The following is a 15,970-nucleotide window of genomic DNA, read 5'->3' as shown; positions in this document are numbered from 1 at the left end:
GTTTTCCTTTTATTTGCTCCAATTAATTGTCTATTTGCTTTGAGAACTGTTTCTTCTCCCTGAAGAGGCAGTAAAGCTAAATACTTTTTATTTTTATTTGGCTTGATGACAAACTATGCAAATTCGCTGTGTGTGTGCTAGTTCCAGTCTTTTCTACATAACAAGAAAACCAAATGTCATTTTTTATAACTAGATATGACATTATGCTAAAGTTATAAATTTATCGGAGTATGTTAAAATGGAAAATATTGCCAAAGCTTTCAATATAAACACACACACATACTATTTAATAACAATAGTAACAAAAAATACATTCATAAAAAACATTTTTCTTCTGAGCTACTCATTCATCAAACAACTACCTCTCATATGAACTAAAAAGTCACTGTTAAGTAAAAAAATATCTTTGAAAACAGACAACTATCTCATCTGTAGTATGGGCTCCAATGATAAGCATGAATCGTTTTTGAGCTTTTAAATGTAATTGTTTCAGAAAACACCATAGTGCAATAAAGTCAAAGTATGGCAGTGTAATTGCTGGTGGCCCATTAGATATTAACAATGAAATGTTTCTGTTACTATGATGAAGATTTGAAATAATTCCCTATTATTGATTCCTTGGTATTTAAGGCATAAGTCTGTTTATTTACTATATACCTATATACATTAACATACATGTATATTTATTTAAAATACAGCACAACCTTCTGCCTCCTACAGGGTTTTGGTTAATGAAAGTAGTAAGTCAACAGGGTACTTTCTATTTAACAATTAACTAGTCTCTCAGTAGTCTGACTTGTTATATTTTCACTTTCTACTGAAATTACGGTAATTTTCCTGGTGTTTTGTTACAGAAGTTTAAATTATAGAAGAGTAAAATAGATCTAATTATCCAAAGGATCCTTCTCTCTGGGCACATACAGAACATTTTTTTTTTAAATGGTTCTCTGGTTTCCTCTCTTCTCCCAGAGACATCCTTGCTGTGACCATGACTTGGGAAAAAAACAACTTACTTGCAATGAATGGATGAATCAATCAGAAGTTGAAGAGAAATGTTCTGTATATAATATTACATGTTTTGCTTCATTTTCAGCTAAGGATCTAACGGCACACAAGAGCTGCATCATGACCATGACCATGGTCTTCTGGGCCCATTTTAGAGCGAAAGGGGAATCTCTGTATCTTAAAACAATGAGTATGGAATAATCCTGTATGGGCTGCATTTTGTTTGCACTTGCCGGTCAGAACATGTCATGAATAGAACCAACTCTTAAAGTTATTTAGAGAACATCTGATTTCAGCATTCTAAATTAGTTTGTGATACGTCTCGAATATTTTAATAAGATTCTAGCCAACAGACTCAAAGGTAAGGGAAGTTCTGAGTTACACCTGTTGCCCATCGCTCACACCCATTGCAGCTAGTGACTTCTGTGTTCTCTGTGTAAACAGAGAAGGCTGGGATTACTTCTGGGGGGATTTTTTTTGTCTCTTTTCTCCACCATATCTGTCAATTCCTGCCACATAGCAACCGCACGCATCGGGAAAACTGCCGGAAGATCACTTTATTACACTCTGTACCAAAGTGCAAGTTCTCGGTGAGATAGGAGTATGAGACAAGCTGGGGGGGGGAGGCCTGTTTTGCCCATAAACAGAAAACAATACTGCAGTGAGGTGAAGACAGCAGTGAAATTACAACGTCCTGGCACAAAAGCACTGACTTCCAAAACCTAGCTCAAAGTTGCAGGGGCATGAAAATATATACTCTATCTGTGGCCCAGCCTTTATTAGTTATTATGTTTATAATATTTTGAAACCAACAGAGTTTCGCCTACAACGGAACCGTTTCTATCCAGCAGATGACTGATATCTATTTGGTCTTGGTTGCTGGGGAGCAATATCAGTGGGCGACAGGCTGCATCTGTTTTTCAGAGAAGGAAGTCGTTTTGTCCTTGACAGGCTTGTGCGACGTGAGCTTTCCACGCGTTTTCTTTAACACAATTGAGATGACACGTCCAGTCATAGAGAACTCAGAAAAGTAGCCCGACTCCAGTAAAAGAAAAAATCGATGACTGCAAAAACACCTTTCAAACAGTATGAAAATTGTAATGTAATGTATTATTCAAGGACTATCGTGGGGCTTCACAATCAATTCCAAAAATGTCCCGTCTTATTAGTGTAATAAATGTTTTTTGTGCATCTTCATTTAAACATACAGTATAAATGCCATTAGTGACTCCGTCTTCAAGATTAAAGATTACTTGATTTGCTATTGGTAATTAACAACTTGCAACCTTGCACAGTAAGCTGAATAGCTTGAACCATTTTTGAAGAGTACTTTGGGAGAGGTCGTTATATGTACAAGTGGCATGTTTTTGTCAGAATCTGTTACAACTCATGTATACAGAAATAATGTATACCTTCTCAAATCTATATTTTATCTAAGATATTTCCTTCATTCTGACATATTCCCTGTCCTTTCCTTACCAGACGCGGACGTTTTCTTTTTGAGGTTAACCAGTATTAAACTTACTTGCTAGTGAAACTTTCAAGTTTCCAGAAATGGTGGTAAGTCTATTCCAAAACGTCACTTTTGCACCCATTATTACATAGTTAGCACATATTACATCTGGGTTAACTTTATTCATCATGTGACCTTAAATTTCATTTTTATACTTTTATAAAAATTATACATTTTTATATAAGGACACAGACTTGTACATATCATTCATTAGTCAGCCATTGAAATGAATAAACCTTTATTGCACTTAAGGGAATTTCTTTCCCATCAAGAGCTTAAAAACATATAACATATGTGACAATAATACAATACATCTACAGCACCATTCCATAATACAAAGTAACATTCAACAACACTGCACAATCAGAGACTTTCCAGTAACATAAGATTTAAAAAAAATGATTAGTGTTATTATGGATCCCAAACTAAAATCGATCCATCAAATCATAATTTGAAATCATGATCCACCTTTTACAGCCGCTGGCTAGTTACTGTCACCTTTGCTAAATTAAGGTCCATTTTGGATTACTCCTCAGCAACCTTAGTTCAACCTTTATTTTTTCTCTGCCTGGAGGTATTCAATCTAAAATTGCAACTTGTTCAGAATTTTTCTGCTCGATTGCTCACTTAATTTAATACTATAAAGCATATTGTCCCTGTTATTGTAAAGGGCCTTGAGGTCAATTTTAACTGAGTCTTTAAAAACTGTAAGTTTACATTGTGATATAATAATATTAAATAACAATATCTAATAATATAATAGTAAGCAGTGCAGTATAGCCAAATCCTCCAGAATTCACTTACTCCATTTTAAACTTAACCTTTCAGAATCTGACCTCATTTTCTCCCCCCCTCTGACAGCCTTTTTATCTCTGTATTTCTCTTCAGGATGACGGCTGTATTTCTCTTCAGTTAGCTACCATCTCCCCCTCCTCATCTGCCAAGAAGCTCTGTGTCACTCTTGACCCCTCCCTCTGCTACTCCCAACACTTTTCTCCTTTGGCACACTTCTTAGGCAACATTCACAAAATCTGCCTCTTCTTATCTATTGTTCTACACAGCCTCTTGTCCAGGCCCCAGGCTTAAACTATCAGCCTCCCTACCGGAGCTATTCATCCATTCCAGGTCTCTCAATTCAGACTCTCCAGCTCTCAAGATGGCAATCTGCTGTGCTTATCGCAGTTATTTACTGTAAACATAGAATGCACACTATTAGCCTCTTCTAACAGTTTTTTTTCCAACTCTTATCATTTCTAGCACAGCACTTCCTGTTTGTGCTAGCCTTATTATTAATAATTAGCAATTTTATTAATTTATCTAGTTGTACTTCCATCATCAGTCCTTGTATGTATCTGTATCAAAATGTAACTTCATTAATGTTTTATTAAGATTAGGGCTTTCCACCACTTGCCTTTAGGACCTAGTCAGAATATCATGGTTATACAATGTAGTTCCTGGCTTGAAATGATCTCAGTAAATTTCTTTTTTCTCAGTTATCTCAGTTATTGCTGAAAACTTAGCAACACAGAACAGAATGTATTGCTTCCAACCAAGACAGGTTCACTTCCACAGAGGTGATAACTGAGGTGTATTATGTGTGGAGCTTATGGATCAGGAACTGTGTTTGCTAAGCTCTCACCTTGCCCTTTGATCACCACTCCCTCAATTTGTTAACTAGATTAGCAAATACAGGTATATCTATGTATGCAATAGAAGCCTTCTGTGCTTAGCTTCAGTTTGTCTGGGGGTCACTCTTGATAAGAGGAAATGAAAAAGCTTGACTTAGAATTGAAGTTTCCTTATTAATTGTTTCTATATTAAAACAACTGTTCTTCTTGTCATACCTAATTGCATATATAGTTTTAATAGCCCCCATGTTTTCATTGTTACAATCCTTTACAATCTCAAAAATTATTTAGGAACTGGGAAAAACACATCATTGAACACTGATGTTTCTGGCTGTATGCTGATGAGAATAATCAGAATGTAGGAATTTCAGCAGTTATATCAAAATGATATCAGACTTCCTCTTTCTGCAAAAAAGGCATTAATACTGAAACTAAAGGGCTATAAACTCATTAAAGGAATGCCCTATAAATCACTTACTATTGCACTGAAGACAATTTATTCTGCACTTAATTATCTTTGAAGCAGATCAGTTATTGGAACTCTGTGCATATTATTGACTTTCCTCATTACTGTTTTCTTAAAAAACAATAAAGCAGTTTGCACAGTAACACTGAACTACAAGACTGCTAGTGCATTCATTCAAAATCATTTATTAAGATGTATACACGTGGGCCTATGTTCAATAACTGTCAGTTCAGCTGACAATCACACCTTGTCTATGAATCTTTAAAAAAAATATTGCACATTTTTGGTTGCACTGACTTTAAACCATGTAAATACAAGCTTCAGACTGTACTTATGTAGTACTGAAGCATCACGTTGTAATGATCAAATAATTCAGGATAAACACATCTAACACACGTATTCACATTTTTACAAAATGCATCTTATGCCATTTAGAATTGATTGTATAAGTTTCTCTTGGTAACTGATTGACCCAAGAATCTCATCAAACCCGTTTCTGAAGTATCATTAAGTATCCACTATAATATTGTATCATGGTACTTTGTTCTGAGCATGCACAGTTCAAGTTGTCAAAATAGATCTTGTTCATTTTACTTGGCAGGTTCTCAATGTCCTCTTGTCCCCGGTTTAATCTCATTTATGTGATTAATTTTAAGTGATCATTGAGTTTGTTTCACCTCATCTCTTGATTTAAGTTGTGAATTCTGATATAAACTGTATATTTGAAGCATCAGAAATCAAGAAATACCTTTTGTCTTTGATAGTCTAGAAGAACAATGAAACAATAAACTTCTTAAAAATTGTGAACAGTGAGATCATATTCAGGACAAAGTCTTTGTGCTTTATTTTCAGTGACATATTCAGCTCCATAGACCCCCTTTCCCATTATCACAAATAATAACATTATTAAGCAGCATAACATAAAGATTTTAATACAAATTATTTAAACCATATACACATCTCAAAATTGAATATCAAATCATCTTCATTTACATAATATCTCTTTGGTTATAAGCTGTTTAGGTATGGCATTGGAAAGCAAAGCAGGTCAAAGAGGCTCACATTTACCAGTCATATAGACAGTCATATATATTTTTCTTTTTTCTATATATATTTTTTTTACAAAAGCACAGCAAGCTATAGAAGAATATTCTTTTAAAAAAAAGTTCTTCATGCTGAAGTTGTATCCTGGGATCAGTGTGATTTCAGGCATGAATTTGTGTTGTTGGTCATTTGTTGGTTGTGTGTCGCTCATTCTTGCAGTCGTTAGGACAGGTATTCCTCTTTAACAGTCATTGGTATGGATGGGGAGACCAGGCCACTGCTGCTGCTCACCATGGCAACATTGCCTGTTGACCCCACGCCAGGAGGAGTGGGGGTGGTAGTAGATGCCTGCTGAGATTGTTGCATTTTCTTCTTATTCATCTTCCTCTCCTTGGCACGTCGGTTTTGAAACCAGATTTTTACCTGTACAAAAATGAAAGAAACGTTAACACTGCTTCAGAAACTCAAAAAAAAAAACACATCTGCTTTTCATGGCCATCATATGTACCCTGGTACCATTATGCTGTATTGTTTCATTTATCTTTGCTTGAAACCCATTAAAACAGTTTCCACAGTAACACTGAGCTACTAGTCCGCTATAAACCTCTTCTCTCAGTTCATTGCAAAATCCTTATTCCTTATTAATTCAAAATCCTTTATTAAGATGTATAAGATGTATTAAGATGTTTTGGTTTCTTCTCTCATCCTTCCGCCTACCATAGATCAAGAACTGTCTTACAATGGTAGGTAGACTAGTTTAATCTAATCGTCATCCTTTCAAACTCCAGGTACGCAGCATCTGTATCTTTAGAATGAACACATAGGGAATGATGCATGGAGATCATATGTATATATAAAGTAAAAAATATATTTTTTTCACAAAACATACCTTATCTACCTGTATAAGATCATTACACTTTTTAACTTGTACTTCTAACTATTATGTTAAGGGTTGAAGTAACAGGTTCTTGCATACAACATTATACATATTTATCTTAATACCAAGTAAGCAATGCATATTGCTTTTAGCTCTGCTGTACTGAGAAGCTGCATGCATTGAAAAAATAATCCTTTTAAATAAGAGAATATGCATTTTTGTATAATATCAAAGCAAGAAAGATACATATTCTGCATTTTATTCTGTCTGCGTTCTGACAAGAGGAGATGGGACAAGTTTGAGAACATCTTTGTCAAAATGAATTGCATGCAGACAAGAATGCTTCCTCTGTCCTATATCTTGTTGTCCACACCTTAATCTGTAGTTCAGCATTCATTATGATGATATACCTCAGTAGGAGACTGTGAACACTATTGAGATTAGAGGCTTACTTGGAAACAATCATGAAAATATTTAACTAACAGTTTAGATAGGATATATACACCCCTTTACCCCTCTAAGACACCTAAGGCTGTCTGATATCAACACCCTTAAATAGAAAAAAACAAAAGTGAAGATTTGGGATAATATTTTTTCTAAAAAGCAGGCTGTGACTAACCTGTCGTTCTGAAAGACCAAGTGCTGCTGCAAGCTCTGCTTTGCGTCTGATGGTGATGTACCGGCTATAGTGGAATTCTTTCTCCAGCTCCAGTCTCTGGTGATCTGTGTACACCACCCGGTATTTGTCTTTTGTTCTGGTTTTTCCTCCTGTGAACAATTTCTGAGCGTTACAACTCACATTCGTAAACTTTCAGACTTTTTGTTCTGTGGACCTCCTGGGAGTCCATGACTCTCACCTGATGAATGTACAGACATCAAAAATAACATGTGAATGATAAAAAAAGAATCACATACATCGCAGACACGAATATAAATATGCTTTAGCATACAGTATGTTGAAGCAAAAGAATATCCATTTTACACAGATATTATTGTTAGATGTTTTCAGAGAAATCATTATGACATTCACGTTATAACATTGTTTAATGTTTCAAATTAAATAGGAAGCAAAATGGATATTTTCATAAAACTGGTAACTTCATGTCAAACAAGTTATCAGTTTTATTCTTATGGTTACATAGGTAATACATTTTGCCTAACGTTGTCTGAGAAGAGAAATAAAATCTGTCTTGGTTAGCCATTTTAAAGAGCTCATTGACATGCGATAAATGACCTTGAACAATGACTTGTATAAAAAATTATTTTAAATTCTGCATAATTTGGTATAATAAAAACATTTTCAAGTAATGTCTAAAATAAAAATGACATATCAAACATTGTCACTAAATACACTGTTAATGTAATAATGCAATGTTATGTGTGAAGTCCTGTGCTTAACTTACATCTACTCACTGTAGGTCAGCTTTTTCTGTAGCCCAAACAGAAACTGGCTATCAAGTTAAATATTAAAATATATCCAAAACCAGAAACATTTCTGAAAGGTGAGCAGAGCAAATTGTTTTAGGAGGATATCCAGGCCATTAGGTTTATGCAACTACTGGCGCCAGTTAAACTGTGATTAATTCTATTAATCATGTGTTTCATAATTAATGCGGTAAATTGCTATTTTGATGGTAGTTCTTATCAAAACTTGGTGTTTATACAAGAAACATTGCTCACACATCTACTGGCTAGGATAATTAAGTCAGAGGGGTATTGATCCAGCATGCTCTTGATGAAGCATTAAGATATTGTATTGATTAAAGCAAATCCAGCGTATAGTGAGATAAGAGCAACAGCCACCTGAAGAAGGTGCTGTGAGAAACACACAGGGGCACTCCTGTCATGTCTATACCACCTTTCCATACAATCAGAATGAAAGTGGGAAGATTGAGCTTTTGAGCAGCTTTTGTTGGCAGCTTGGAGGGAGAATTGAGTTTTAGAAAATTGCCTTTATTTCATAATTGAATTTTAAAAAATCAAATATGGTTTTCCTAAACAAAATGGTTCTGTGTAAACCTATCTTCTATAAACTTAATATAAGCCCTATAAGTGCATGTGCAATTATATTTATTAAAGAAGTTTAGAAATAACCCTTGTTTGTTTTTATTTTCAATCACATGATTCTTTGATAAAGAAATAGATTCTATGGAAGCATTAGGGAAGCTTTCAAACATAGTCATTCAATCATGCCATCAGTTTTTCCTACTTTAAAGTCTCCTTTATGAAAAGAAATGTTTGGGTACGTTAGTGGGTATAACAATATTATGTTTTGAAATGCACACATGATTACATGTATACCTTGAACACCTTCAGTATCATTTTAACTAAGGAACTGGATATGTTCCATTTTTAAAGCAATACCACACTACTATAAACTTAATGTATTCAAATATGCTTTTAAAATTGAAAAGTTTTAATTGTCATACAATAGTTGCATAACCACAAACTCAGACGGACCATTTTGTGGTTGCAGGTAATGGGAAGTTCATATGAAAGAATGGGTTGAAGTCAACAGAACAAAGTGGTGTCTCTCTTATAGAAGTTAATCTGTAACGCAGACCGTAAAATCTCCTGTCTGGACAACAAGATAACTGCTCACACTTGGTCTGGTAATTTGGGTTAAACCCCCAGCTCTACTTTGAGCAACCTGTTCATAAGGCAGTTAAGATATAGATATATCTAAATATATTTATAGCCCACAGCATTAATATAGCACTATTATCAAACATTGTTTTCCATTTTAGGGAATGAAAACAAAGGTTTACTAGTGCCCACAGATTCTTCCCAACAACACATGTGTATATAACACAATTGTAAATTTATTGTAAAATAAAGTGTATTATAATTCAAATATAATTCAGATATAATTTAAAATATAGTAGATTTCTGGATCTGGACAATGGAAGAAAGGTAAAATATATTGGCCCACAGGGGAAAGGATTGAGATGGACAGTTTTTATTGTTTTTTTTTAACTGCTATAAATGTCTTCGGAAGATCTTAAAATGTACTGTAGGCACTTTGTATTGAAAAATGTAATACAGTAGAATGTTGTTCATCACAAAACATTATGAAATTAGGTGTTGGCTTGTATGTTTTGTGCCCCACTGCCCTGAAGATATTTGTGTTTCATGCATCTATTTAGAATTAATTCTCAGAGGTTCTTTGCTGTTGTTGTCACCCAAATACAGTAGCTATTGCTATTGCACCAAGTTTATTTGCATAATTTTAAGGTCATAAAGGGGTGTTATATACTATGCCATGGACATATTAAATAGCTTAAACAATTTAATGGCAGCATAAAACTGATAACTCAATTATTTCTGTGATGCTTCAATTTTGCAATATTTACATGGTTTTATTGTATAATTTGGTCTCAAGTGTGTAGTTATCTTCAGTGTCATTAATCTGTCCATAAACAAAGCAATTAAATTAGCTATTTTGCATCCTTTGAAAATAAATAATGTTTACTCTTACCATCAAATAGTCAAAACCCCTATCTGTAGCCTATATAGCTGCTCATAACCTATAATATAAGCTCTATAATATTGTACATTTTTGTACTGTATATCAAGACTTCTAGATTAGCTATGGCCAGCATAATTTAATTAGTCATGGTGGAATTGCTTGCTGTACAGACACACAACACAAATACCATTCTTAATATATTGTTGTATAATACATATTCTACCATAATTAAAATGTACTAATTCCTAAATTGCAATAAATGTATAACAACTATTATTTATCTTATCTTCAAACTAATTCATAGGATTCAACCTAGATTCTTCTTCACAAAATAGATTTATTTTTATTATATATTGGGGAAAATATAAATAATGGAGTAATAATGGAGTTACAGGCCTTTGAAATACAAATTAATTAATGTTGTCTATGTTGTCTTTATGTTTTACTGTATGTTTGGGCACTTGTCTTCCTAGAAAGTAGTTTTCTCATCTTCATTAGGTTATTTCAGGAAAGCCAGGTTTTCAGTACTGGAAGGTTGTTACTATTTGTTGTGTTTAGCATCTTGGTGTTAGTAATATTCGGCCCTTGCTAAAAACACAGCACCATAATGATAGTGATAATAATAAACTTAAGAGTCTACAAATTCCGAAGGTTAAGAGAAGGATACCGTAGAGAAAAGCTGCTGCAGGAATCGGGAATCCTTCATGTTTGCAAAGTTTTCGAGATTTGTCTATCGGTGCTGTGAGGGAACGGACATCAAAGTCTTCGATCTCATAGTGTTCTCCTCCTCGTGACATAGGAAGAACAAAGGATTACAACAATGGAAACAATTACCCCTGCTCGCTTGCACTTACAAGCACCCGGAGTCCCCAGTGGACAACATAAAGGGGTCTGAATTTGCATTTCAACTGTTTAGACTTGTATATTTTCCCCTGGGAAGGTACTTCCACTTTTTTTTTTCCTGAAAGGAACACTTCTTTCACATTTATGCAAACTTTGAAACGCCATAAAATAATGTTCTTCTAGGTTTACAGAACAAGACGATGTCTTATTTTGAAGTGGGAGTTATTTTTTAACTAAAGCAACACTATGACGTCTTCATACTATCTTCCATTATTATTCATTATAATATTCTGATGAAGGTACACGTTTACCAGCTTGTAATGTTACCTTTCCACCTTGTAAATCCATTATATATGGTGCTCAGAAAAAGTACGAACTGGGGTCGTTAATTTCAAGGTTTGTTTAAGACAAGAGGTGTGGAGATTCGCAGCTCTACACAGTTAGGATGATTGCAGCAAAAATAGCACATTTCCTAATTATTATTACAAGTTCACTGGCTGTTCCTCATCCACTCCGTTGCTGTGACAAGTGAGAACACGAACTTCAATACTGCATCTTTTTACTACTTATTCGGCTTGTGCTTCTGATTATAATAAACGAGTAGTTCCGATTTGTGTAGATTAAATTTGGTAAATCTTTAAGAAATACACAAGAGTTCTTAAATCTTAATCTAGATATTCTAGATATATAATTCAGCATCTTAAAGAAGGTCCGCAGTTCAATCAAAAGTTACCTCTCTGATCAACTGATTTCAGTACACATAAGAGGATAATACATTTTTTCTCAAGATTTAAACTGATAATACTAGAGCGCAGGATGGTATTTTTTAGTTACTTAGGAAACCGATTTGATTTCTGCAACATAAAAAACGTAACAGCCGTACTGCTGACACCCGATTTTACAAACCAGATTAAAACGTGCTGTTGGAGCAAATCAGATGTACCAAACATCTTCACAGTCAGAGATGCAGGTGAGTGGGTAACAGCTGTCAAGCTGTTGAGTACAACTGTGTGCTGTACATAGGCCTAAATCACAACGCTTTTCACGTAATACAAATATATTTCAGATTCTTTCTGCATCTACGGGAATGTTGTGTGATGAGTTTATTTATCTTAAAAATTTAAGTAAAAAAAACGCCTGTTTACAAACTAACATCCTTACTGCCTGTATAATGGATCACAGTACATCAAGTCTTTTTAACATAGCAATTTTAGTTTAAGGATTTTTATCTCAAATATAAATTACTAAATTATGGTGCATATTGCAGCCTCTATAAAACAATATCAGCACAGCAGATTTATTTTGGGTTTACTGGTAACGCGCTTTTAAAAATAATCAAATTACCCATAGTTGTTGGCGGGGCACTCCGTCTCATCCATTCGTAAGGGTTTCTTCTTTGTGATGATGTTGGAGACAGTTGACCGACTGAAGAATTGAGGGGGGAAGGCAGTATCCCCGGGCCTGGGGGCTGCACTGGATTATAATCTGGGGGGCTAAATGTAATCTGGCCCGGGTTTGAAGTTGAAGGCCCTGTCCCGGGTGCGTAAGTGGGCCAGTCCTCCCTTGCAGGTGCATAAGCGGGGCTCCAGGTGCCCGTCGTTTGGCCGTGGTGTGGGTCATTGTTTATTCCAGATACGTGGTGATAGCCGGCAAAATCCGAATACTGCGGAGGCGGCGGTACAAAATTCTGTGGGTTCAAATTCAGGCTGGGGTGTCTAACAGAATTGGAGTACATGCTGCTGTCCTTATCCAAAAGATAGCTCACGTACATCTTTCCCAACGAGTTCTCCTGCGCATAATGTGTGTCCAATAGAGCTCCTGTCTTCCAAGTTGTCCCTAGTTTTTCTTTAACCAAACCTCTCCTTCCTGGATGACCTACCTGTATACTTTAACTTCTTGTTTGCCAGATTTGCTGCCAGTTTAAAGGCACTACCCTGACGTCAACTTTTATAGTCCCCATCTCCCTCCCTCTTTTCCTCATCAGGAACAATTTGCATTGAAACACAGGCCTGCATTTCAAAGACTGACAAGCACCAGCATCAAAGCAGATTAATGTCTGAATACAAATGTTACAAATCGTACAGGTGATGCTAAAATCAAAGTTTATGCTGATTATTTTTGTTCTTTGAACCTGTCCAAGCACAGTCCTGCATTACTTTGAGCAACTCGTGGGAAAAGGGGATTCAATATAGATTTCACTAATTTAGGCATTTCATGAAAATGTCAAAGCAAGCCTTATAAATTCGTGTGAAAATTCGTTTGCGACTATTTTCTTAGATATTTAAATACTGCTTAGAGGTTCAAATTTTATTGCAGTCGAGACTTTTATTTTGAATTTTATTTAGCCGTATTAGCAAATTACACAAATATAATAAACCGATCTTCAGTATGTTATTAAGTCATGAAAGTCATCTTGAAATCATTCCACAACTTTAATATGTATTGTTATATTTAGACTATGTTTATATATTTTCTGTGTAGCCTTGCATAGGAATATACTGTGTGTTGGTTATCGGTTGTAATTTAATTCCTGCTGCTGGTATTGTTGCTCATAACAATAAAGTTGACAGTGAGGATGGTATTGAATTGATTACAACTTTAGCATGAAACATCTTACTTGAGAATTTAAAAGGCCAATGAGACTCGTTGTCTCCATTTCTGTATTGAGAAGAAGTGAAGATGGGCATTTCAAACAGATTTCATAGGAGATAGCCGACGTTTCACCTCTGCCCGCCTCCTAACACTTCTTTTTCCAACTCTGGCCTTGAGCTATTGTGTATAAAAGAAAAGGGAGGATCTATCTGAAGAAAAACAAAGAGGAAATAACTTTCAAAAATCATAAAATTTTAACTAAGACTCATTCTGCTTTTCGCGGCCGGTATTTTGAATTATGTGTACCTCCCGTTTTTTCGTTTTATCTTTCCTTCCCTATATTATCCACAGTATAAAACGAATGTGGTTCATTTTTCTCAAAACAAAAATGAACTGGAACTCTGGATAAATGTTATTTATGAAAATTCTAAAACAGAGAAGCACACTAGCTGATTCTTAGGAACTCAAAGGAACACTGCTGTATTTTTAACAGTAGAAATTATACTGCGCAATAAAAAGTTTTCGCTATCTTCTCAAATAAATTCATCTTATTTGCAACTGAAAATGAATTAAATATTGTTGCAAAACCGAGATGATTTCAAAACTAAATCATAAAACTCTCTAAACATGTTTGCAAATATAGGTGTGCATGAAATTCGTTGTCTTTAATTAAAGAAGACTTGTGCAGATATCTTTATTTGATTATTTCTGAACTTCAGATATTATTAACAGCTCCGAGAGAATGGGAAAAATCTGGAAAAATAAAGGAGGAAAAGAAAAGTTTTCGAAATGCTTTTTCCACAGGGAGACCTGATATTTGTTGTTTTATCTCGACAAAATAATGTGCAATAATAACTAATTCTGGTCCTTCTTGCTAAATATCTGTAAAAGATCTTTTACGATTTATCAAGTTTGATTAATATTGCACTCTAAGAGAGGTGGGATTCATTTCAAAATGACCGATTAAACGTTAGAGACTTGAACCCTGAATTACTGTAGGTTTATTTGAGTTTGGTTAGTAACAAGTTTTTATGGCTTTTTGGACAGTACCTTTAATGAATACTACTACTACTACTACTACTACTACTACTACTACTACTACTTATAATAATAGCTATTTTAATTTTAATAAAATTTGTTACCTTATGGTTTCTGTGGACTATTTTATTGTGTACACTCTTATCATTGTTATACAGTTTTTTAAATATTCGCTAAGCAAAAGTAATCATATTAAGATATATGAACTACCACTGGACAATTTTATGTTTGTAATACTCAGGAAACATAAAATAATGGGTGTCAATTTCTTTCTTTCTGTATGTGATGATGTTAATATATACAACAATAAATGCTTGAGCATTCTGCAGTACTGTAAGTATGCATAAACCTAATTTTTAATTCATTTTTAATCATGATCACAACATGGGATAGTTGTATTCTTCCTAATGATGTGAAATAATCATTTTAAAACCATAACCTTATATAAATATAACAGTAACACAAAACTCACTGCAATACCCTGTAGAGCATGTACTGATAGTTTCTTTTTCAGTGAATGTGTTTCCAATCATGTAATGTGTGAATCTAAGATTTCTAAGGTTTCATTTTATTTTTAGTTTTATTTTCCATTTATATTTTTAGGTGGTTTAATACAAGGTTGTTAGTCTGTAAAGAATGTAGAGCTTACTATACAGTGTTTTTTTAATAAACAAAGCAACATGTTCATAGTTAGCAATGCTATGAATAATAAACGCTCATGAAGTATAACACGAACATTGTGGAAGGTATGATACTGGAGTGCCGAATTATTTTTCCCAGCCCCCAGTTTTCTTCACCTGTGGCCTTTAAGGTTGGTATGCAGGGTTTTCACATGTCTCTGTGAACACCCACCTCAAACATGAAGGAAGTCTTATTGTGTCTTCTGCCCGCCTTTTTTGTGTCCTCTCTTTGTTATGAGAGCGCTGAGGTAGAGCATTACAGCGAAGCACAATAGGCCTATAAAGATGTCCCCTTCAGAATACTGCTTTGAGGATAGGGCAGCTTCCACATCAACCAGATTTGAGCTTTTCATTCAGAAGAGCTGCAGAAACACAGCTATGTCTTCATCAAAAGTTTTAGAAGTAATATCAAGAAAGAATGATTCCTGTTTTTTTCAACTTTGTGCAAGAGCTTTGAAGTTGTTATGATTAGTGACATTGTTTTAATTTATAGCAGTATTACTAAATATTCATTTAGTAGCTTAGTATCATGACCTTCACAGAAGAAAATTTGATTAAAGATGGATTCATTTCATTTGCTTGGCAGATCCTCTGAAAATCTATGTAAACTCAATGTCGATGTATGGTATTTAATCTGAGCTCGACCAAAGTACTTCCAGTGAGACCAAAATGGTTGTTCTCTAGTTAAAGCTTCAGTTGAGCACAAATAGACAGGATTATGATTTTTTTATTTTGTTTGAAAGTTAAAACTGATGTTTTGTATAGGTGTTTGACAATATATCTTAAAACAGCAATGTATCGTCTATGATTCTTTG

At 34.6% G+C, this 15,970-nt stretch overlaps 1 protein-coding gene across 3 annotated transcripts; it reads right to left on the bottom strand.

The window, feature by feature from the left end:
• Nucleotides 1-5,432: 5,432 nt before the first annotated feature.
• On the bottom strand, nt 5,433-12,747 carry cdx1b (caudal type homeobox 1 b). Of its 3 annotated transcripts, none has more exons than XM_015349673.2 (4): nt 12,190-12,747; nt 10,670-10,789; nt 7,153-7,301; nt 5,433-6,079 (listed from the first exon to the last, which is right to left on the bottom strand). In XM_015349673.2, exons 1-4 carry the CDS (start codon nt 12,614-12,616, stop codon nt 5,879-5,881), a joined length of 897 nt encoding a protein of 298 aa, XP_015205159.1. In that variant the 5' UTR covers nt 12,617-12,747; the 3' UTR covers nt 5,433-5,878. The 3 variants fall into 3 exon arrangements, with proteins under 3 accessions (XP_015205159.1, XP_015205160.1, XP_006631948.1); XM_015349674.2 differs by having other exon boundaries at nt 10,670-10,786; XM_006631885.3 differs by lacking the exon at nt 10,670-10,789 and having other exon boundaries at nt 12,190-12,743.
• Between the last annotated feature and the right edge of the window lie 3,223 nt (nt 12,748-15,970).

This window comes from Lepisosteus oculatus, chromosome 11 (genome assembly GCF_040954835.1).
Source record: "Lepisosteus oculatus isolate fLepOcu1 chromosome 11, fLepOcu1.hap2, whole genome shotgun sequence".
NCBI lineage: Eukaryota > Metazoa > Chordata > Actinopteri > Semionotiformes > Lepisosteidae > Lepisosteus > Lepisosteus oculatus.
Note: the sequence above shows the minus strand (reverse complement) of the source record. Positions and strands in the feature narration are given on the sequence as shown.

What these genes read in the sequence shown, in the direction of transcription:
- cdx1b (XM_015349673.2), bottom strand. Translation starts at nt 12,616, where the DNA reads ATGTACGTGAGCTATCTTTTGGATAAGGACAGCAGCATGTACTCCAAT. An exon ending in TGCAGCAGCTTTTCTCTACG is followed by an intron (nt 7,302 to 10,669) that starts GTATCCTTCTCT and finishes AATTGTTCACAG; the next exon opens with GAGGAAAAACCAGAACAAAA. An exon ending in TTGGTCTTTCAGAACGACAG is followed by an intron (nt 6,080 to 7,152) that starts GTTAGTCACAGC and finishes ATTTTTGTACAG; the next exon opens with GTAAAAATCTGGTTTCAAAA.